The sequence below is a fragment of the Brassica napus genome, chromosome C6, assembly GCF_020379485.1.
Source record: "Brassica napus cultivar Da-Ae chromosome C6, Da-Ae, whole genome shotgun sequence".
Classification (NCBI taxonomy): Eukaryota; Viridiplantae; Streptophyta; class Magnoliopsida; order Brassicales; family Brassicaceae; genus Brassica; species Brassica napus.
Genome location: NC_063449.1, coordinates 6,591,508 through 6,614,277, shown reverse-complemented (window position 1 = coordinate 6,614,277; position 22,770 = coordinate 6,591,508). Strand labels below are relative to the sequence as shown.

The following is a 22,770-nucleotide window of genomic DNA, read 5'->3' as shown; positions in this document are numbered from 1 at the left end:
TCTTGCTTGTGTGTTTCTTAAAATGTTTCTCTAACTTGTTTGCTGTACTCTTCTTTAATATTCTTGTGTACTTGACGGCTGATTCTATCTTGTTTGCGCATATTCATAATGACTAGGAGTATTGCCCCCGCGCTATAGACAGAGTTCTTGTTTCATCTCAATATATGCTAGGATTATTGTAGTTGTGAATTTTGCGTTTTGAGTTGTTTTTCAAGTTTTTTTAATTGTTATAGGGTTAGAGTTGTGATGTTGAACTGTGTATGCATTGTTCTCCACTTACGAAGGACTAAATTGTGTTAGTAATGTGATTGATATAGTTTGTGGTGTTGTTTGTTGTGTCACTGAGACTTATTGTTTGTTTGTCTTTTTAATTTGTTTCTTCTATTGTTGAGAGTACATAAATTATATTAAAGTTGTTGAAAATACCTTTTGTTTCTGGATATTTTTTTTCCAGTTTAGTTGTGTAAGTTGTGTGTATTATGTAATTATTATTATTATCCTTATTATGTTTGTTATATGTTTTTATTTTATTTTTAAACTTGTTGCTCTTACCGGACCTTTAAAAAAATACATGAAGACTTGTAGAAATAACTATAAAATGAGTGACAATTCTGAGTATTTGAGCCTTAATGGGTTGTAAACGAATTTAGGTATTTCTCATAAGAAGACAATATCATTGGCCTGTTGACATTGGGCATGTAAGCTATTTTTATAAGACAAGAGGAGTGACCAGGTGGAGATGTTGTTGCCGCCTTTGTGTATGTCGGGATTGTCTCTTGTATCTCCTGGTGTGGTTATGTTTGTTTATCTTTTATTTGATGGGTAATATGTAAACAAAAATCATATATATAAGGTTCATCAAAGACGAGAATCATATATATAAGGTTTACAGAATGGCTACAAATCAGGAACATTTATGATCAAGCGATTTAAGATGGGGAGATGAAGAGTTCACCGGTGAAAAAATAGATTACGAACAGACACACGGTGCAACTCTGTAACTCAGACTTGTCTGAGACAATGATGAAAAGAACTCTAACTCATGTTAAACGAAGATATTTTACAATATGGAAAAACTATAATTGTTGCTTTTCATATAACGTGATGAATCTCATTTAAAAATGAAACTCATAATACACTTGTAGACCCAGCCCACAGAGAAAACAGAAGAAGCAAGGGTTTCCGACCTTCATAAATGTATATTAGTTTCGGCCATCAATGTACAAAGTATCCTTTAGTTTAGTGGTATAAATGTTGGTTTTTATATCACAATAATCCGGGTTCGAGCCATGAGCTTGACACTTTTTTCACACTTTTTAAAAGTGGAGTCCACAAAACGCTGACATGACGGACGCGCTGAGGAGAGAGCAAAAACTCAATCATTATAATATAGATTTCAAACGTAATAGCACATATTACTAAGTAACGAAATATTGTTTGTTGTAACGTAATAAATTTACAGGGGAGGTCTCATTTGTTCCTAAGAATCGCCACCGACTTTGGCGGCGATAACTGAAGCATAGTGAGCAATGTTAGTCTCAGGGGAATGTTTAAGCCTCGCTATGACCCAGAACAACTCAGATGACTTCACGAACTGTCTGCAGATCTGGTGGTTCGAACACATTTTTGCCAACGAAAAGAGTGCAACCTTGAGCGGTGACTCACTTGCTGTCTCTTTCTTGCTCGGATTCAAGGCCACAACCGAGCAATCCGAGACCAACTTTAGTAACGTCTGCATCACAAAATACGCAAAATGAGAAATCAGATTCATGCCTGACTAGGCTATATGAACACAAAATCCCGACAAGACTTAAACAACAGGCTTCTGTTTTTGACCTGAGGAATTTAAAAGTAACAATTAATTAACTATATTTGATCCGCGCAACTGCGCGGATTTTTGTTTTCATTTATTTTTATATAAACATTTTGTTTCAATTCTAAATTGGTATATATTGTAATATATATGTGTTTATCAATTTTTAAAACAAAATAAGTTTACGGTATATTTTTTTCATTGAATAGATTGTTTCAAATTTTCACATGTATTTGTATCTTCTTCTATATATATATTTTTGGATTATTATTTCATTATTAAAATCGTAACTATATATATAATGATTAGTAAAATATTGTTTTATTGTCATATTCAAAGATATTGTAACATTTCAAAAATTTAGAATGTTTTTTAAAAATTAAAATTTTCTCTTCATAGATTTATATTATCGAATAAATAATTAAACATTGAGTTTTTGTTTAATGATTAAAATAAACTATATAGTTAAAATTTGTTTTCATTGGTTTAAGATAGTAAAGATTAATCATTGTTAGATAATATGATTTTTGTTATTTAAAAAAAAATCTTTATAATTTTAAGAGTTAACATCGACAAATATTTAAATAATTAACATATGGATGTATAGTATTACGACATTAAATTATATCTATTTAATTTATATTATCTATAAATCCAATGGATCATCTATTGTTTAAATTCAATTATTGATAACCCAATAAAAATTTCTGGTAGGTCCAAAATTTAAATGATAATATTAGAGATTAAATGTAACATGACTTTCTAGAAATAAGTCCATTAGGTTCATTTTTTAAAAAATCACACATGAATCAAGGTTGTGACTTCTGTTTTAATATATAAGATTCTACGCATAATTAATTATATATATATCATTAGTATCTACATTTGAACTAACACAATATAATCATTATTCTTAAATTATTTCTAAAATCTGAATTTCAACTAATATTCAAAGTAGTTTCTATATTTTACTCTAGCGATTTCAACAATTAATAAGATCGATTAGCATATATATGAAACCGTTTTGATTTATTTAGAAACTGAATATTACATTATACTTATTTTCCAAACTCAGTATATCTACACTTTTAACCTAGATTTATGTTTTATTTTGAATATACTAACCCAAAATTATGAGACCCTTCTATAAATACTTTTCCCATTACTCTATATTCATCCGCAATTCACAAAAAAAAACATGTCTAACTAGAAAAATAAGTCTCTTTTTAAAGATGTCAACCTTTTGAAAATCGGTTGGCTAATTCACGTGAAATTGTTTCATTCGCCAAATCTAAACGAAGTGATTTAATTTGTATTTATAATACATTTAAAAAAGCGAACGGAACTATACATTTACCAAATCTAAAAATAGTGTATAATAAGAAGCAAAACCACCCTCAATTCAAATAATAATCCAATGATAATTTAACAATATTCATGTACAAAAAAAAATATATATATATAATTTAAAACAAACACCCATGCGTCCGCACAGGTCCAAATATAGTTAGAATTAATGGTAAAAACTGGTTAAGTCTAATTTTGGTTTTGTTTTGTTTATTGACATAAAACCGAACTTGTTGAAGAATGAATCTAATCATGTACGTAAAATGATGGTCATAATCGGTTAAATCATTTATTTATTTATTAATTGTATAAACCAAACAGGTTTAAGAGTCACTCTTATGAAGAATAGGTTAAATTCGATTTAGAATTATTTATATAAGTATATATGTACCAAGGTTGCCGTATAGGAGAATGTTACTATACTCGTGCATCTATAATGTGATTCATTAATGATGAAAAAATATTTTGGTAAAACAAACCAATATTATAGGCAAAGTAGTTATTATAATCGATAACATATGAAGTGATTTAGTTATGATGTCAAAATGTTATTTAGAAATAAATGAAACATGACATTCTAGGAAAAGTCCATTTTTTAAATATCACATGAAAAGAAATTGTGAGTTTTATTTTAATAGAATAAATTTGAGCTTCGGTGTGGATAAAAATATCAGGGACGGCAATGATAATAGCATCTGCATTGGAAATCTCCTTTGCCTATATCTTGGCACCTACTAACCCCTTTTGGCCTCTTTTTGGTACATTCGGCTGTACATTGCTTAGGATCACATTTTCCAGTATTGTTTGGGTATGCTTCAACACAAGTTTTTTGTGTGGTTGGTCCTCCTTTCTGAGCAGACACCACTACTCCTGTTATTATAGTAATTGAAATATAACATTAGTTTTGTATTTAAAAAAGAAAATTAATATTTTTGTAAAATATATGTTTTGAGAGTTTTCTTTGCATATTTATCAAAATGATATTTTAAACATATTATCTCTTAATCACTGATCATTCTTGGAGAATTACTAAATCAATATAATGGAACTGGACATACAATTTATATAAACATATAAAATAATACAGCATCAAAATAAATTTGTAGTATCATGTTTATATAATATATACTAAAAAGTTGTGAAGTAAATACATACCTAGTAGAAAGATTGTCAGCATAATGAAGCCAATAAGCGAAGTCCGAAAAGAAATTTTCATCTTAGATAATGAACTAATTGTGTTTAAAAAAATTAGAACGATAGAGAAATATATTTATAGACGAATCACATATTGAAACATATCTAATTTAAGCTATGTTTCTTTTAAAAATCCGATATAAAAGGATATAGTTTGACCAATTTTTTAAACAATTTTGTAATTTATTATTTATTTAATAGATAAATAGTTTGACTCATTTATTTGTAAGTTTATAACACAAATACAATGAATATTCAAATAGTTAACGACCATTTGTTCAAATAATAATTCCCACATAATAATTATCGAAAATAAATAACAAACCATCAGCAAACATTAGTGGATCATATCTTCCAAAAAAAATATGGTGCCTACAAATATTAACACAGTCGTTACAAATATTTGAGGGATGATAATGACAATTAATAAATTCAACACAATAAGTGCAATTCACACAAAAGTTTTTGAGAGGAAACGACTAAGCATGCTGCTACTATTTAAACAGATTAAGCAAGGACAAATCTCATTGATGTAAAAACAAAGCTTTGTTTAGTTTAAAGATCCTACCAAAACAGATGTGAGTCTCCTTGAAGCTCTTCACTAAGATAATTACCAAAGTTGGTGCAACCTCTTTTATTGAATTTCATAGCTACATGAAGGAGATGTACCAACGACTCATCCTATTACCACTTGTGAAGAACCACTACATGGAACCATCTTGAAGAACACTATGTCAAAGCTATCATTCGTAACTTCTATGAAAATGATGTCATTAATGGTCTCTTTCAATTAAATGTAGAAGCTGGTGGTGTACATGAAGAATCAACATATCTTTATGAAGTTCTCCTACTATGTACTAGAATGATGGAAGATGGCGAGTAAATACTCCGCTAATCTCAATTGGCTCGAATACACAACCTTGATTAACGGCTGATGTAACAACATAAAGACATCTTTCCATGGATCAAGAGTGTCAAGAAATAGAAGATATCTCAAATCTTTGAGGAAGATGATACCAAGCAACCTTTATCATCTTAATTATACGACAAATACATGTGCAAAGTGCTACTACTATAAGCAAATAGTGAAGTTCGTTTTTATGATATGGCAACATCACATCTCAAAGAGTTGTTGTGCTGTTATACGATGAAGACAAACTTTGTCATTTGCTAATAATAGAAGCATTTTCAAGAGTTGTTGTGTTGGAAGCTTTAATTTCAAGTTTATAAGTCTATGGTCCACACTTCACACCTTTTAGACGAGGTTGTTGCAGCATTTTCCTATATCTATGTGTAAATTGTACAATGATGTATATTTTCTTTTGAAAAAAAATAATGAATTCCAAAACACATATGGCAAAATCTTACAGAAACCATGCCTTCTTAAATAACCATTTTCAAATGAAAAACAAAGCCACTTTCAATTATTACACATTTAAAATGACTACTTATAATTTAGCGGAAAAAAAAAGACTACTTATAATTAAATGAGGTTGGCAGCTGAGTTGGACGAAACAACTCACCCTGTGTAAAAAGGCGTTCCACAATAATTCATTTTTTCCATATAAATGCGACTACAAATCAGTTCTTTTAAACAAGAGGGAGAAGAAAATCACTTGGGCGAACTCAGCGACAACACAAAACTCCCGTGCGTTTCAAAGGAATCGAGCATTTCAATAATAATCCCATGGAGCATAACTCAACTCTAAAATAGAGTACCATGGAGCATAACTCAACTCTATTATAGAGTTACTCTCTTTTATTTTTCACTCTAAAATAGAGTACCATGGAGCATAACTCAACTCTATTATAGAGTTACTCTATTTTAGAGTGAAAAAATAAAGTGAATCATTGGAGATGGTCTAATGTTGTTGCTGTTTATTTGTCTCTTTACCAAACGGGCAGAGAATAAAATTCTATGTATTACCAAAAAAAGAAAAAAATAAAAATTGGTTCCCAACATTAACTTTTTTTTGTCAACTTTCAAAAATAAATTTTTATGCTTAAATAATAAACAAAACAGTTACATTATGTTGAATCTATAGTTTTTTAGAATCTAATAATTAAAACACAAAAATACATATTTAAAATTTATACCACGTTGGGAAGAAGACTTTTTCAAGACTTCTTCCATCATGAAATGCATTAAAAGAGTTCCCAAGAAGTCTTCGAGAAGTCTTCCGAGAGTATTCTAGAAGTAGGCATGGGCATTCGGGATCCCAATCGGGTTTCGGTTTAGTCCAATCGGGTTTGGTTTTTCGGGTTTATCAAAATCAGTCTCATTCGGGTTATATGAAAATTCGGTTCGGGACCGGTTCGGGTTCTATCGGGTTCGGGTCGGGGTTAGTAAATCTTCAAAGAACCGGTACAATCCGATGTACTTTTGGGTTCGGATACCAATCGGTTCTTAGGTTTAAATGTACCTGATTTATATCTACTTCGTAACCAAAAAATAAGTAAAATCGGTTCTTCGGTTTTAAAATACTTGATTTGTACCTATTTTGTAACCAAAACATAAATAAAATCGGTTCAAAAAAAAGAAAGGAACATCAAATGTGATCATTCAAAATAAAATAAAAGATAAACATAGTTATTGATCGAAAGAAAACCAAATAAATGAAAGCATAAAACGAAAACCAAGTTCTCATGAAATAAAAATCATTATTCAATGAAAACAAAACCAAAATCTAAAAACTTCAACCTTCAACCGCCACCTTCAACAATCAATCTTCATATAATAGATAATTATTTTAGATGTTCAATATATTTTGAATACATATTCGAAATTAAGATCATGTTTGGTACAAGTTATTTTTGGGAATTTTGAATGTTTCGGGTTCTATCAGATATCCATTTAGGTTCGGGTTCGGTTCAGATAATACCCATAACCCGAAATAGCATAATACAAGATCCATTCGATATTTATACCGGGTTCGGATCGGTTCAGATTCATTTTTATCGGATCGGATTTTCGGGTTCGGTTTATTTGCCCAACCCTATCTAGAAGTCTTCCAAAGTCTAATTCAGATCTGAAAAAATATACATATTCAAATACATTCAAAATGCTTCAAAACAGAAAAAACTTCAAAATAATTTTTTCATGCATAAATAATAAACAAAAATTCACATTAAATTGAATCTATTACTTTTTAGGATCTATTATATAAAACACACAAAAATATATATCAAAAATGTGTGCCACTTTGGGCAGAAGACTTCATAAAACTTCCTAAAGACTTCTTGGGAAGTCTTCTAACATAAAATGCATTAGAAAATTTCCCAAGAAGTCTTCCAAAGTCTGACTCGGATTTGAAAAAACCTGCAAATTCAAAAAAAAAAATCAAATGATTTTAAAACAGAGAAAAAAAAACAAAAACAATCAAATTAGATTTGAATCTATAGCTTTTTTTATAATCTTACATATAAAATACAAAAAATACATATCCAAAATTTATAGATTTACCTTTGAAAGAGTGAAAAATGAAACCATGTAATGAAAACTCTGCAAAAAAAAAGATGAATTATTGAGAAAGACATAAGAAAAAAATGAGAACTAGATTTAAAGTTTGGTGTTTTCTAGTTCAAACATATAATATAGAGTTTGGGGAGTTTTAGAGTGAGAAACATTATATTTTTGCTGCAGCTATTTGATATGAAGAGAGAGAATGTGTAAATTTTCGTTATATAAGGACACAAAAAATCTAATTATGTTTAATATTTTTGGTTCAGAAGACTTCCCAGAAAATCTTCTAAACCCAAAATTTGATATTCGTCCGAGAAAGTTTTTCAATAAGTCTTCTAATGCATTACATGTTAGAAGACTTCTGTAAAAGTCTTTTAAACCATAAAACCAAATAAATAACTAAATACCAACAAACACTTTTTTAAACATATGATCAACTTATAAAATGTTGAATATACACTATACTAAAATCTAACCCTAAAAGTACAAACAATACTATAACATATGTTATCAATACCTAAACCAAAGACTATCATGACTCAATCTACATTCAGCCACCTATGTTGAAAACAATTCAATTTTAGTAAATCTAAATTTACATCATTTAAAAATATTTATTATATGATTTAGATTTTTCCCACATGAAATTATATTTAATAAATTTATAAATTATTTTTAAGATCAAATATATGAGAATATTTTCCAAGGAAGACTTTCAGAAGACTTCACATTAGGTGGTAAACCTAAATTTCTAAATTAATGATTAGACGGGAAACCAACATTCTACTAGAATGGTATACTTTGTTGTGAAGTCTTCCAGGAAATCTTCTAGTGCATTATATGTTAGAAGACTCTTCCAACCTTATAATCAAATAACTAACTAAATAACAAAAAAACACATCATTAAATTTAAATCAACTTATAAAAAATTTAATGTACACAAAACTAAACACATATAAGTCAAATTTATTTATTTAAAAAAAGAAATTAACATTCCAAAATCTAACCCTAAAAATACAAACAATAGTATAACATATATGTTACCAAATCCTAAACCAAAGACTATCACGACTCAATCAGTTGCCAAAACAAAAATAGACTATCATGACTCAATCCGCATTCACTCATCTATGTTAAAAATAATTCACTTTTAATAAATATAAATTTATATCATTTAGAAATGTTTATAATTACATGATTTCAATTTTCCCAATCAAAATATTTGTATAAATACTTTACGAGAAGACTTACAAAGAAGTCTTCTCAAATAAGTCTTCCTTCGAAGTCTTTTCACGCTAAGGGTTATAGGGTTAAAACTCTACACAAACTTTTTGTGTTGGTCATAAGGTGATTGTTGTAATTTCACTAGTATTTTGAGTTATTTTTCATGTGATTGAATTTGAGGTACACTTTTACATTTAAAATCAAGTTTGAATCATTTTTTGGCAAATTCCCTAGTTTCAAAATTAGTGGCATTTTGTGTAAATCTCACATGACCTAAAGGTTAGTTCTAGTATTTACTTTTCTTCTAATAGAAAAATGAATAATTTTCCAAAATTATTTTAATATATAAAGCTCAGTTAAATCTTCCTCCAACAAATAAATAATAAATTAAAATATAGAAAATAAAATATCAGAAAACAAGCCACATAAATAATATATATATATATATATATTATAAAATACTACTAAATAAATTTTCTATTAAAATAGTACATAATCATAAAAATACATATACTCCAAAAGTTAAAACGGATTTCAATTTAGATTTTAGAGTTATGGTTTAGAGATTTGTATTTAGGGGTTAAGGTTTATAGTTTAAAGTTTAGAATTTAGGATTTAGGTTTTAAAATTATGATAACACATATTTATTTTGTTTAAATTTATTATTTGTGAAATGTAGTCGATTTTTTTCATTTTTGTGATTTATTCGTTTGTTAAATAATTTTGTGATATTAAAGAAAATTTGCTGGAACAAAAATCTCATCTTATATATTAAAACAGAAGTCACAAGTTTGATTCATGTGTGATTTTTAAAAAAATGGACCTAATGGACCAATTCTTAGAAAGTCATGTTACATTTAATCTATAATCTTATCATTTAAAATTTGGGCCTACCAGAAATTTTTATTGGGCTATCAATAATTGGATTTAAACAATAGATGATCTATTGGATTTATAGATAGTATAAATTAAATAGATATAATTTAATGTTGTAATACTATACTTCCATATGTTAATAATTTAAATATTTGTCGATATTAACTTTTAAAATTATAAAGATTCTTTTTTAAATAACAAAAATCATATTATTTAACAATGATTAATCTTTACTACCTTAAACCAATGAAAACAAATTTTAAACTATATAGTTTATTTTAAAAATTAAACAAAAACTAAATGTTTAATTATTTACTCGATAATATAATTCTATGAAGCAAAAAGTTTAATTTTTTAAAATCTTTCTAAATTTGTGAAATGTTACTATATTTTTGAATATGACAATAAAAAAATATTTTACTAATCTTTACATATATAGTTACGATTTTAATAATGAAATAATAATCCGAAAATATATATATAGAAGAAAATACAAATACTTGTGAAAGTTTGAAACAATCTACTCAGTGAAATTTTTTTACCGTAAACTTATTATTTTTAAAAATTGATAGATACATATATATTATAATATATAACAATTTAGAATTGAAAACAAAATGTTTATATAAAAATAAATGAAAACAAAAATCCGCGCGGTTACGCGGATCGAGATCTAGTTATATTTTTAATTAATGAAAACTTCGGTACATATTCTTCGCCCGTAATTTATTGTACACACATTACGATCTTATTAATGATCAATCAAGATTTGAAAACAAATCTCCTATATATTAATTGAGAAACATTTGAAAAATTAGAACCTTAATTTTGTATTAATTAAAAAAAACCCTAAATCTTAGGTGGCACTGTAAATGTCTTCTAAATTCCATTTCAAAGAATTCTAGAGCATCTAATGTAAAGTATAGTTTAATCTAATGGTGTCACATTATTCCATAATTATATAACACTAGAGAATTTATATTAACCTAAAATATAGGAAGTGTGTATTCTTTTCTTAAATAAAAGCGACGAAATTACCTAATATGATTTACATATATATAGCAATTAATGATTATGAATAATAAAGATTTGATAACATTTTTTGCATCCTTATTCATTTTTGTTTAAATTTATATTATTAAAAAAAATTAAACAATCACATTAACCATATAATAAAAAAATTAGATTTTTTTCTTATATGTTATATTTTGAATTTTTTAAAATGACTTTAAAATTACAAAAATAAGGAAACCTTATATGTTATATTTTTTTTTAAAATGATTTTAAAATACAAAAATGAGGATATCTTATATGGTATACTTTTCTTATATGTTAGAATTTTCTTATATGTTATATTTTGATTTTTTTAAAACGACTTTAAATTACAAAAATGTAAGTTTTCCTTAAGTATACGACTAAAAACATTAAAATGACATGTATCAATTCGATGGTTGATTTGAAAGCTTTCAAAACCATATGGAAGATAAAAGTCAAAATAATTTAACTGTGGAAACAATACCGTTCATTTTTTTCAAGAATGTGTTCGATAGAAAAAATAAGGTTTTTATGTCATAATTTGTTTAATGTCCACTAGAGAACATTATATTAACTTAAAATGTAAGAAGTGTGTATTCTTTCCTTAAATAAAAGCTACAGAATTACCTAATATGATTTACATATATATGACAATTAATGATTATGAATAATAAAGATTTGATAACAATTTTTTGCATCCTTCTTCATTTTTGTTTAATTTTATATTATTAAAAAAATAAAAAATCACATTAACCATATAATAAAAAAATTAGATTTTTTCTTATATGTTATATTTTGAATTTTTTAAAATGACTTTAAATTACAAAAATGAGGAAACATTATATGTTATATATTTTTTTAAAACGACTTTAAAATACAAAAATGAGGACACCGTATATGTTATATTTTTCTTATATGTTAGATTTTTTCGTATATGTTATATTTTGAATTTTTTAAAACGACTTTAAATTACAAAAATATAAGTTTTCCTTAAGTATACGACTAAAAACATTAAAATGACATGTATCAATTCGATGGTTGATTTGAAAGCTTTCAAAACCATATGGAAGATAAAAGTCAAAATAATTCAACTGTGGAAACAATACTGTTCACTGTTTTCAAGAATGTGTTTGATAGAAAAATAAGGGTTTTATGTCATAATTTGTTTAATGTCTAACCCGATCAACCTATGATCTATTAATTATAGTTTTGTTCCATTATTTTTAATAAAAATTGATCCGATCCATCGGAACGAAATTATATAATAACAATAAAAAATATTTTATATATATAAATAAAATGATCAAATATTTAAAAGAAACTATCGAAATATATACAAATAAAGTCTTATCCTAGTCTCATATATATAACTCAAGGAAACTTAAAGTGAATAGGCGTCAGAAATGTAAACAATGTATAAATTAAGGATTCAAATACCTAACGCTAGGTACATTATTTCCTATAACAAACAGCCGTTACAATTATGTGAGAGATGATAATGACAATTAATAAATTGAATACAATATGTGCATTTCACACAAACGTTTTTGAGAGGAAACGGCTACGTACATAACCAGCGTTGCTACTATTTAAACAGAGTAAGCAAAGACAATCTCACAATCACAAGTGTAAAACAAATGTGAGCCTCCTTGAAGTCCTGCACCAAGATCTACTTAGAGTCACACCAAAGTTGGTGAAACCTCTTCTATTGATTTTCATAATTACATGGAGGAGAAGTTCACTTCGTCAGACAGCAGAAAGGTGTACCAACAAGGCAACAACTCAGCATACCACTACATGAAAGTTGTCGAGGGATGCCTAGAAAACAACAACCTTGAAGCACACACTATCTCAAAGGTATGATTCATTGCTTCTACAAAAATGATGTCCTTATTGGTCTCTTTCATTTGAATGTAGCAGCTGATGGTGGACACAAAGAATCAATGTATCTTTATGGAGTTATCCTACTGGAATGGAAGATGCAAAAAACTACTTGGCTAATCTCAATTGGGTGGAATACACAACTTTGATTAATGCCTGACTTTTATCATCTTAATGATATGACAAATACATGTGCAAAAGTGCCACACTACAAGCAAATGGTGAAGTTGGGTTTTATGATTTAACAACATCACATCTCATAGTCTCATAGAGTTATGAGATGTTGTGTTGTTATAATATGAAGACAAACTCTGTCATTTGTTTATAGTGGTAGCATTTTGAAGAATTGTTCTGTTGGAGTCTTTACTATTTGAATTTCAAGTTTGATAAGTCTATGGTTTGCTTAAAAAGAGAAAAATAAATCTATGGTTCACACTTCGTATCTTTTAGGGGGATGTATTCAATTTAACATTTGATGTGATTTGATTTTTAATGGGGTTTTAGATGATTTCAATAAGTTGCAGAGATTTAAGTGACTTTTGTTAAACTACTCTAGAATATCACCTAAAACTATGGGATTTGAGTTTTAATTTTTTTAACTAAGAAATCATACCCAAACACCTTAAAATCACCTGAAAACTTTAAAACTCCACAACTTAAAATATTTTCAATAACAGTGGATTTCAGAGTACTTTAAAAAATGTCAAATTCAATAACAGTGGATTTTAAATGAGTTTTTAAAATTCATGTTTCAATAACAGTGGATTTGTCATTTTAATACAAATCACCTGAAACTCTCAGTTGAATACATCCCCCTTAGAAGAGGTTGTTTTGGTATTTTCTTAAGTCTATGGTTTGCTTAAAAAGAGAAAAATAGATATGAAGAAGAGGTTGTTTTGGTATTTTCTTAAGTCTATGGTTTGCTTAAAAAGAGAAAAATAAATCTATGGTTCACACTTCATATCTTTTAGAAGAGGTTGTTTTGGTATTTTCCTTTTTTCTCTTGTGCGTGTGTGGACACTTCTACACTGATGTGTAATGTTGTTTTTTAGAAATAATGAATTGGATAATTGAATCTCAGCTGTCAACATGACACTGCACTGCACAAATACTTTGCCAACGCCATTCATGAAAGAGAGAGATAGGGGTATTAAAATACTTCTCCTATGGTCTCGGTTACATATCAAGAAGTCCATAGCCAACTATATATAATTTACCAAATAAAGTATGGTCCAATGTCCCGATAGTCCTCAACCATTTTTTAATCAAGTAGCACATCTCTATTGTTGATCTTATCATTTCCCCGATTTTCTTTGGTGAATTTTGTCCTCAAACAAGTTATAAATTAAATTTTGCTTTTGAAGTCGTGAACAATATTTTAATTTTTTTATTACGGAGTGGTTAACATGAACCCAATAACTTCGAAAAACATTAATAATATGTATTAATTTTTCTTTCTTAAAAAGAATTCAATACGAATATGTACCTTATTCTCTTGACTAGTAGTGGTTCATGAACTTCCTGTTAAATATAGTAAACTAACGTCAACTAACTTCAATGGAAACACACACACACAAGTAAGGTATGCTTTGAAATTTTCTACAAATAAGTTATTCTTTAAATTTTGAGAAATACCCTAGGATAACACTAGAAGTATGAATGGTGACCAATGAACGACGAAGAATAATACATTCCCTAACGTTCATAAAAATATCACTATTCACAAATGGTCTAACTAGAACCATTATAGGAACATTATGAATGAGTAGGAAAAAAATGCATATGAATAAAATTAGAGTAATGAAAAAGAAATTATTTCTTATCAATTTTAGTGAGAAACAAATTTATTATATATTCTTTTAAAATAAAAAGAATAAAAAAGAATGCAAAGGAAAAACTATTTCTTATAAATGATAAAAAAAATTAGGAATAACAAAGAATTCTTTGCATTCTTTTTTCCTTCTTATTCTTCACCATTCTTTTTTTCTTAAAGAAATAAAGAACAAAGTTTTTTTTTTGAACACTAAAGAACAAAGTTATTCCTTGTTAAATATGGGTTTGAACAACCCATTATTTTTCATTCTTACAATTTTATTCTTCTGGGTTCCTTTCCTATTTGTTCTTCTTGTGTTTCAGAATGGTCACCAGTCGGACCCTAAAAACGTTTTTGTCACAAATATATATTCTAAGGATTAAAATAACCAAATATTTTATTAAAGAAGTAAATATACACTTATATCTCTAGGATTAACTAATATAAACATTAGAGTTTAGAGTTAAAGGATGATGATTTGAGATTGAAGTTTAAAATTTTATAATATAAAAAATAAATATTAAAAATTTGTAATAAAAATTTGAAAAATAGTTTCAAAAAGAATTTTCAAATTATAAAAAAAATTTTGAAAAATTTTTTATAAAAAAGTTCGAATTTGAAAACATATAATCTAAACCTATAAAAAAATAATTTTTTTAGTTTTTTTTATTTGTATTTATATATCTAGGGTACTATCTTTTTTTCTATTAAATGAAACATTTTGATATTCTTACCTTAGGATATATTTTGGTAACAAAAACTTGAAAATGGTCTATCTAATAGAATTGTCCTTAAAATTTTCTACAAAATAAGTTAATACTTGAATGATTCCGTAGAGTTATAGCAGCGGCGACGAAGTCACAGCAACATGTATACACATTACACACATCGGCTGCAACTGAATTGTAAATATTTGGAATGGCCTATTCCATTAATTCCATAAAAAAATTTACCATTTGACATGAATGGAATGGAATACTCATTCCATCAATTCCAAAAATAAATAGAAAAAATACAAAAAGAATCATTCTATAACAAATTTGATCATGAAAGAATGGAATGAATTCTATTCCATTTTTTGTTATATTCCATTCCTACCATTCCATTTATTTTAAATTCCACAAATTCCATATATGTTTACCAGTTACACCCATCAACTGATAATGTTACAGAATTACTAGTTTCAATTTCAAAAAAATGAAAACCATGTTGTTATGAGAATCAACCATAAATTAATAAAAAAACATTTCTTGTCCAAAATAAAAGAAACAAAAACATTTCCCGTTTTGTTTTAGTATTTAATTTAATAATATGGGAAGGAAAAGGAATCGGATAATATAACAAATCTAACGGCAGAGAGTAAGAGAGAGAAAGAGGTGTTTGAATGAGATTAAACAACGCCGCTCTTCTTCTTCTTCTGCAATCCTCATCTCCGCCTAGGGTTTTCTCTTCCACTCTCCGCCGCCCTTTTCTCTCTCACTTCCGCTTCTCTTCTTCCGCCGCAGTCATGCCTGGTTCCGAACCATCATCGGAGATCCAATGGCCTGCCAAGACCGTCAGGGACACGTATTTCGATTTCTTCAAAGGGAAAGGTCACAAGTTCTGGCCATCGAGCCCCGTTGTTCCCCACAACGATCCCACTCTTCTCTTCGCCAACGCCGGTACGTAACTTCCAATCGCCACGTTTTATCGAATCAGATTAATCTCGTGTTCTAATTGTGGAGATTGCTTTGTGATCTATTCACTCTTAGTTGATTAAGGGTTTGTAGATTAGAAGATTCATATACTGTCTCAAATGTCATGTTCTTGGTTCTCTTAGCTCTGTGTATATTTGTTCATTGTTATCGAAGCGTTTGGATCTATTCATTCACTCTCAATTGGTTAAGAGTTTGTAGTTTGGAAGATTCATAAACTATCTCAAATGTCATGTTCTTGATTCTTAGTTAATTTAATATTATTGGAGATAAATTTAATTTAATTTCTCTGTTTTTTTTTCAAAAGGAATGAACCAGTACAAGCCAATATTTTTGGGAACGGCTGACCCGAATACGGAGCTCAGCAAGCTAACTCGGGCGTGTAACACACAGAAGTGTATTCGTGCTGGTGGGAAGCATAATGATCTTGACGATGTGGGGAAAGATACTTACCATCACACCTTCTTTGAGATGCTGGGTAACTGGTCATTTGGAGATTATTTCAAGAAGGAAGCTATTGAGTGGGCTTGGGAGCTCTTGACTAAGGTTAGTTGAACTATTAGCATCTTGTTTTGAAATACGCTATGGTTCAAACAGTACGTCATAGTTTCGTTAAGTGGTTCCTTCTATTGCTATTGATTGATCGAGTTTATGCATCAGGTTTATGGACTACCGACTGATCGAATTTATGCTACCTATTTTGGCGGTGATGAGAAAGCTGGTCTTCAACCTGATAATGAGGCTCGGGATATATGGCTGAAGTTTCTCCCACCTGGACGTGTGCTCCCTTTTGGTTGCAAAGTATGTTGCTTTACTACTCTTATAAAAAACTAATCGTTTTATATGGAATCTGCTTTGCTTGATTCTCTCTTTCCTAAGGTTTCTTCAGAAATGCGAGTATTTCTTGTATATATCGACACATTGCTTTGTGAATGATAACTACTGTCAAGTTTAAGCTTGAATGCATTTTGTGGGAAATTCGCTAGCAAGTTTTGGTGGTTGACATGCTCTAAAAACCAGTTTCGTGATTTCCAGTTGCTACCATTCTTTCATTGAACTGTTGGTGAACCTGCAGGACAACTTCTGGGAAATGGGAGACACAGGTCCGTGTGGACCTTGTACAGAGATTCATTATGATCGTGTTGGCAACCGTGATGCTGCATCCTTAGTTAACAATGACGATCCAACATGTTTGGAAATATGGAATCTTGTGTTTATTCAGGTACGAACACTCTTTCCAGATTTGTAATTTAGTTCCATTTTAATACTTTTCATCTACGTATCGTGTTTGTATACAGGAACTCTACATTACGTCTCTAGTTGCATTGTTTTTGCTTCTTTATCTTTGTTATTATATCCTCAATTGTTTTCTCTAACGAGACTTATTACTATATTTTCAAAATAGTTCAACAGAGAGAGTGATGGCTCACTAAAACCTCTCCCTGCTAAGCATGTCGATACTGGAATGGGTTTCGAGAGGTTAACTTCTGTTCTTCAGAACAAAATGAGCAACTACGATACAGATGTGTTCATGCCTATCTTTGATGACATTCAAAAGGTAATTTGTGTAACCTTAAGGTTGTATGACATTCTGTTAATTTCCAGTTAGTATCTTACGGTTCCTCTTTTGTCCCATTTAGTACTATCATCGTTGTTGTTTATATGTCAAATGGGTCATGAGTCCTGGTAATTCTATGAATTCTAATCTTAGGCTATGTGTTCACTGGGAGGTTACAATTATTCTCCTTTTAAGCACACAGTCATTTGTTTTGAATGTCTGATTTAGTGACTTTTGGAGTACAATATTCAAGGGATCATAGTATTGGTATTGGTATCCCGGAGATTATTTCCTTGTTAGCTGTGGTTTTTTTGTCATGTATTTTTATCAGTTAGAAAAGTTAAAAAGAGTTCTGATTGGTCTTTTTCCCCTAGTTGCTGTGAATGTTCAGTTAAGGTGTTCATGCTTTCACATTTTTAGGCCACAGGAGCGAGGCCATATTCTGGAAAAGTTGGTGTGGAAGATGTCGACCGAGTTGACATGGCTTATAGAGTGGTTGCGGATCATATTAGGACGCTATCATTTGCTATCGCGGATGGCTCTCGTCCTGGTAAGGCCACGATTTCCTGTCTCACTTTATACAAACGCCTTAGTATTTGATCATTTATTTTAGTTCATACGTCTTATTCTCCAACGAGAAGTGCTTTTGGTTTATTTATTCTTAATTGACATGATGGATTTGTGCTTTTTCTTCCTCAGTCAGCATATTATGATAGTCTATTCTTTCTTGTTGGTTAACAAATACCATCCAATGTACACTCTCTTGCAGGTAATGAGGGCCGTGAGTATGTTCTACGGCGTATTCTTCGCAGAGCAGTTCGCTATGGAAAGGAGATCCTAAAAGCTGAAGAAGGTTTTTTCAACGGGTAGGAAACTACACTTGATTGTCATTTCATGGGTTGTCTCAGTATTTTTTTCGTTGGTGCTGGAACATGTTCATTTTATCTTGCACCTTTGTAATGCAGCATATATTTCTATATGCATATTAGCTCCGTCTGTGTTTGACACTAATTAGTTTGCGCTTTTAACATGCAGACTCGTCAGTTCTGTTATTCGAGTGATGGGTGATACCTTTACAGAGTTGAAGGAACATGAGAAGAAGATCACAGAGATAATAAAAGAAGAGGAAGCAAGCTTTTGCAAGACCTTGGCGAAGGTGAGGACTGGCCATCTATTTGCAGCTCAATATCGATAATGCCTTTTTGTTATATTATTTCCAGTTTCGCCCTAATTCAGTTTACCATCATTTCAGCTTTCCTTTTTCTGAAAGATGAATTGTTTTGATATGTTAAACTTTTTATTGTCATATATATGTTAACAGGTGTCTATAAGAAGGTTGATTATATTATTTTCATGGCAGGGCATTGAGAAATTTCAGAAAGCTGGACAGGCAGTTCAGGGGAATACATTGAGTGGAGAGGTACTTATCTAACTATATCTGTGTTGTATGTTAGATGTTACAGTATTTTCATCTGTGATGTTTGAATTTCCATCTCAACATACCGTTTTCTCTTTGCAGGATGCTTTTGTCTTATGGGATACGTTTGGGTTCCCATTAGATCTCACACAGGTACTTAGGTCATTCGTAGTTACATCTAATAGTATATGCGTTTCTTTATAACTTTCATTCTCGGGTTTCAGTTGATGGCTGAAGAAAGAGGGTTGCTGGTTGATGTTGATGGCTTCAACAAAGCCATGGAAGAGGCGAGGGAAAGATCTAGAAGTGCCCAGAATAAGGTGTTTCAACTTTTCTCTCTTTCCTTTGATGTTAAAATTAAGTGGGACTATGGTCAACGCCAAATTTACGTTTATGTATTGACTGATCTTCTGATGTCAATTTTTGGTAGCAAGCTGGTGGTTCCATAGTTATGGATGCTGATGCTACATCAAAATTGCACAAGGCTGGTGTGTTAGCAACAGATGACTCTTTTAAATACACTTGGTTCAAGGTTTGTCCTATTTATTCCAGAAAATTTGAATGTTGGGCCTGAACTGTACTTATGTTGGGGTAGAATGAAAGAAATCGGGGTACAGAGTAGCATATGGATTTCTCTTAAATTAAGCCTGTGCTGAGCAAATGTCCTACCAAATTTTGCGACAGGATCACGAGAGTGAAGTAAAGGCTATCTACACTGGCTCTGCTTTTCTGCAAAGTTCAGCTGCTGGCGATAACGTTGGACTAGTTTTGACGTCGTCTAGTTTCTATGCTGAGCAGGGTGGTCAGGTGATCCAGTTTATTTGATATGCACTTTATTTTTCCGAGTGTTTCATTTCTAATCATACGAGTGATGGCAAGAAAAGGAGTTATGTTCATCTTGGATATATGTACCTGATAGTAACACCATTAACACTGTCATATAAGAACTGCACTGTTTAAATATACGTATCAGTTGCAAACACCATGCAATTGTTATCGTCGGTTTTGCAAACGAATATCTATAGTCTGTTTATAGCTGCATATATATTTTAGATTTCACAAATTCTTATATGTATATAAAATTCGTGCCCTTAACATTTTGCTCTGGCAATAGATTTTCGATACAGGACTTATTGAAGGCTCGTTTGGTACATTCAACGTATGTAATGTCCAAATATTTGGAGGCTTTGTTCTTCATATTGGTTATCTCTCAAAAGAAACTGGAGTTGTATCTGTGGGAGATAAAGTGACTTGCAAGGTATCGCTCTGCATCATACAGTGTTTGTCTCAGTCACTAGCGTATCTGGTACTACCTTAACTGTTTGGATATCCGTTTTCTCTGTGTAGGTTGACTATGAGAGGCGTAAGCTCATCGCTCCTAACCATACGTGTACACATATGTTGAATTTTGCACTGAAGGTATTGTTTCTGTAGTTTAAGTTACCTAAAGGGTAATTTCCTTTTTCTTAAATTGGATCTCAAAACATTCACTTTCCATGAATTCAGGAAGTGCTCGGGGATCATATTGATCAGAAGGGATCAATAGTTCTTCCTGAAAAACTGCGTTTTGATTTTTCTCACGGTACATTCTTCAATACGTATTTTTCATATTGATATGGATATGGATATGGATAGTCTCTTATAATTGTCTAACGGTTTCCATAATATCGAGTAGGCAAGCCGGTTGATCCTGAAGATTTAAGAAAGATCGAAGCCATAGTGAATAAACAGATCAAGGATGAACTGGATGTATTTTCGAAGGAATCAGTGCTTTCTGAAGCCAAGCGAATCAAAGGTCTAAGAGCAGTATTTGGTGAAGTAAGCTGTCCACCAGTTCTCTTGCAATGCATTTTTAGTTTGTTTTCTGTGAATCTAAAACGTTTTCGCTTCCTCTGTTTTTAGGTCTACCCTGATCCTGTTAGAGTGGTGTCGATTGGGAGACGGGTCGAGGACCTCTTGGCTGATCCCGAAAACGATGAGTGGTCATCACTTTCTTCTGAGTTTTGTGGAGGTTGGTTTCCATGGGGGATGTTTTTTGATCTTTCGGAATAGAGTATTGAGTATTGTATTATTTTGGATATCGCAGGAACCCACATAACAAACACCCGTGAAGCGAAAGCTTTTGCTCTTCTATCAGAAGAGGGAATTTCTAAAGGTATTCGTAGGGTAACTGCTGTGACTACCGAATGTGCTTTTGATGCAATGAACGTGGCGTCCTCACTTGAAAAAGAAGTCGAGGATGCATCCAAAGCGGAGGGGAGTGCATTGGAAAAGGTTATCTCTCTTCTCTCGTTTCTCACAATCTAAAAATTTATAATAAATCTTATTCATGTCAAACTTAATGTGATCAATTTTGAATGTTGACAGAAAGTTGCTGCTTTGAAAAGCCGGGTAGACTCGGCAATTATGCCAGCGGCCAAAAAGGCAGATATAAGGGCCAAGATTGCTCTGCTTCAGGTAATCTCTTTCAGCTCTACATTGAGGAGCTTTTTTTCTGCATCTACTTTGCAAAGAACCTTTGGCTTGTGTCTGGTAACAGAAGTATTAAAGTGGATATATTCTTTTTTTTTTAATTGCAGAATGAAGTGAGGAAAGCTCAAAAGAAAATAGCAGAGCAGAACCTGAAGATATCTGTGAAAGTAGCAACAGAGGCAGCAGAATCTGCAGCATCAGATGGGAAGACATTCTGCATTATCCAGCTTGATGTAGGTCTTGATGCAGCTGCCGTGCGAGAAGCTGTCTCCAAAGTTATGGAAAAGAAGGTAAATCTCCATTTACTTCTACTAACTACTCTTCGAAAAGGTAAAGAAAGTTAAATAAAAGTGTTGTTGGTGAATCTTCTAGGGAATGTCGATAATGGTGTTCAGCACAGATGAAACGACCAACAAGGCGGTTGTGTGTGCAGGAGTTCCAGACAAATCTGATAAATTCAAGCAATTAGACGTTACTGAGTGGCTTACTACTGCATTGGGTCCTCTGAAAGGGAGATGCGGGAAAGGGAAAAGTGGTCTTGCATCTGGACAGGTATGTGTCTGGGTTTTAGGGATCATGTGCTAATGGATCTCAATCTCAGTTCCGTCGGTGAAGTATATGGTGCATAGATTGACTCTTGAGCATATGTTGTTGTGGTCTCAGGGAACGGATGCTTCTCAAGTGAACGCAGCTTTGGATCTGGCTGCATCATTTGCATCACTGAAACTCAACTGATTGATGTGGAGGTGATTACAGAATCTGTGTGGTCTGAACAAGCTTTACTCATTTGATACCATTGTATACCGTTTTACTCATTTTAAGATCTACTGTTTTCTCATTTCTTGTGTCGAATTCGTGGTACTTCTTAGTCGGTCAAACTTAGCAATTGGTGGTACCTCTTTTGAGCCAATCCGATTATGGTTCTACTGGTTTGGTTTTATATTTCAATAATTTATGGAACATAACAGCTGTTTACTCGGTTT

General features: G+C 30.8%; 1 protein-coding gene across 2 annotated transcripts; it reads left to right on the top strand.

Annotated features, from left to right (window-relative positions):
- Positions 1 to 15,981: 15,981 nt before the first annotated feature.
- Positions 15,982 to 22,769, top strand: LOC106405624 (alanine--tRNA ligase-like). Of its 2 annotated transcripts, none has more exons than XM_048761707.1 (23): positions 15,982 to 16,307; positions 16,648 to 16,886; positions 17,001 to 17,141; positions 17,416 to 17,562; positions 17,746 to 17,898; positions 18,319 to 18,448; positions 18,668 to 18,764; positions 18,934 to 19,054; positions 19,259 to 19,318; positions 19,418 to 19,468; positions 19,540 to 19,635; positions 19,746 to 19,847; positions 20,000 to 20,122; positions 20,430 to 20,573; positions 20,663 to 20,734; positions 20,822 to 20,897; positions 20,991 to 21,133; positions 21,218 to 21,326; positions 21,402 to 21,589; positions 21,683 to 21,772; positions 21,895 to 22,077; positions 22,160 to 22,339; positions 22,451 to 22,769. In XM_048761707.1, the coding sequence occupies exons 1-23, from the start codon at positions 16,031 to 16,033 to the stop codon at positions 22,520 to 22,522; spliced, it is 2,994 nt and encodes a 997-aa protein (XP_048617664.1). In that variant the 5' UTR covers positions 15,982 to 16,030; the 3' UTR covers positions 22,523 to 22,769. The 2 variants fall into 2 exon arrangements, with proteins under 2 accessions (XP_048617664.1, XP_048617663.1); XM_048761706.1 differs by having other exon boundaries at positions 19,220 to 19,318.
- Position 22,770: the final 1 nt, after the last annotated feature.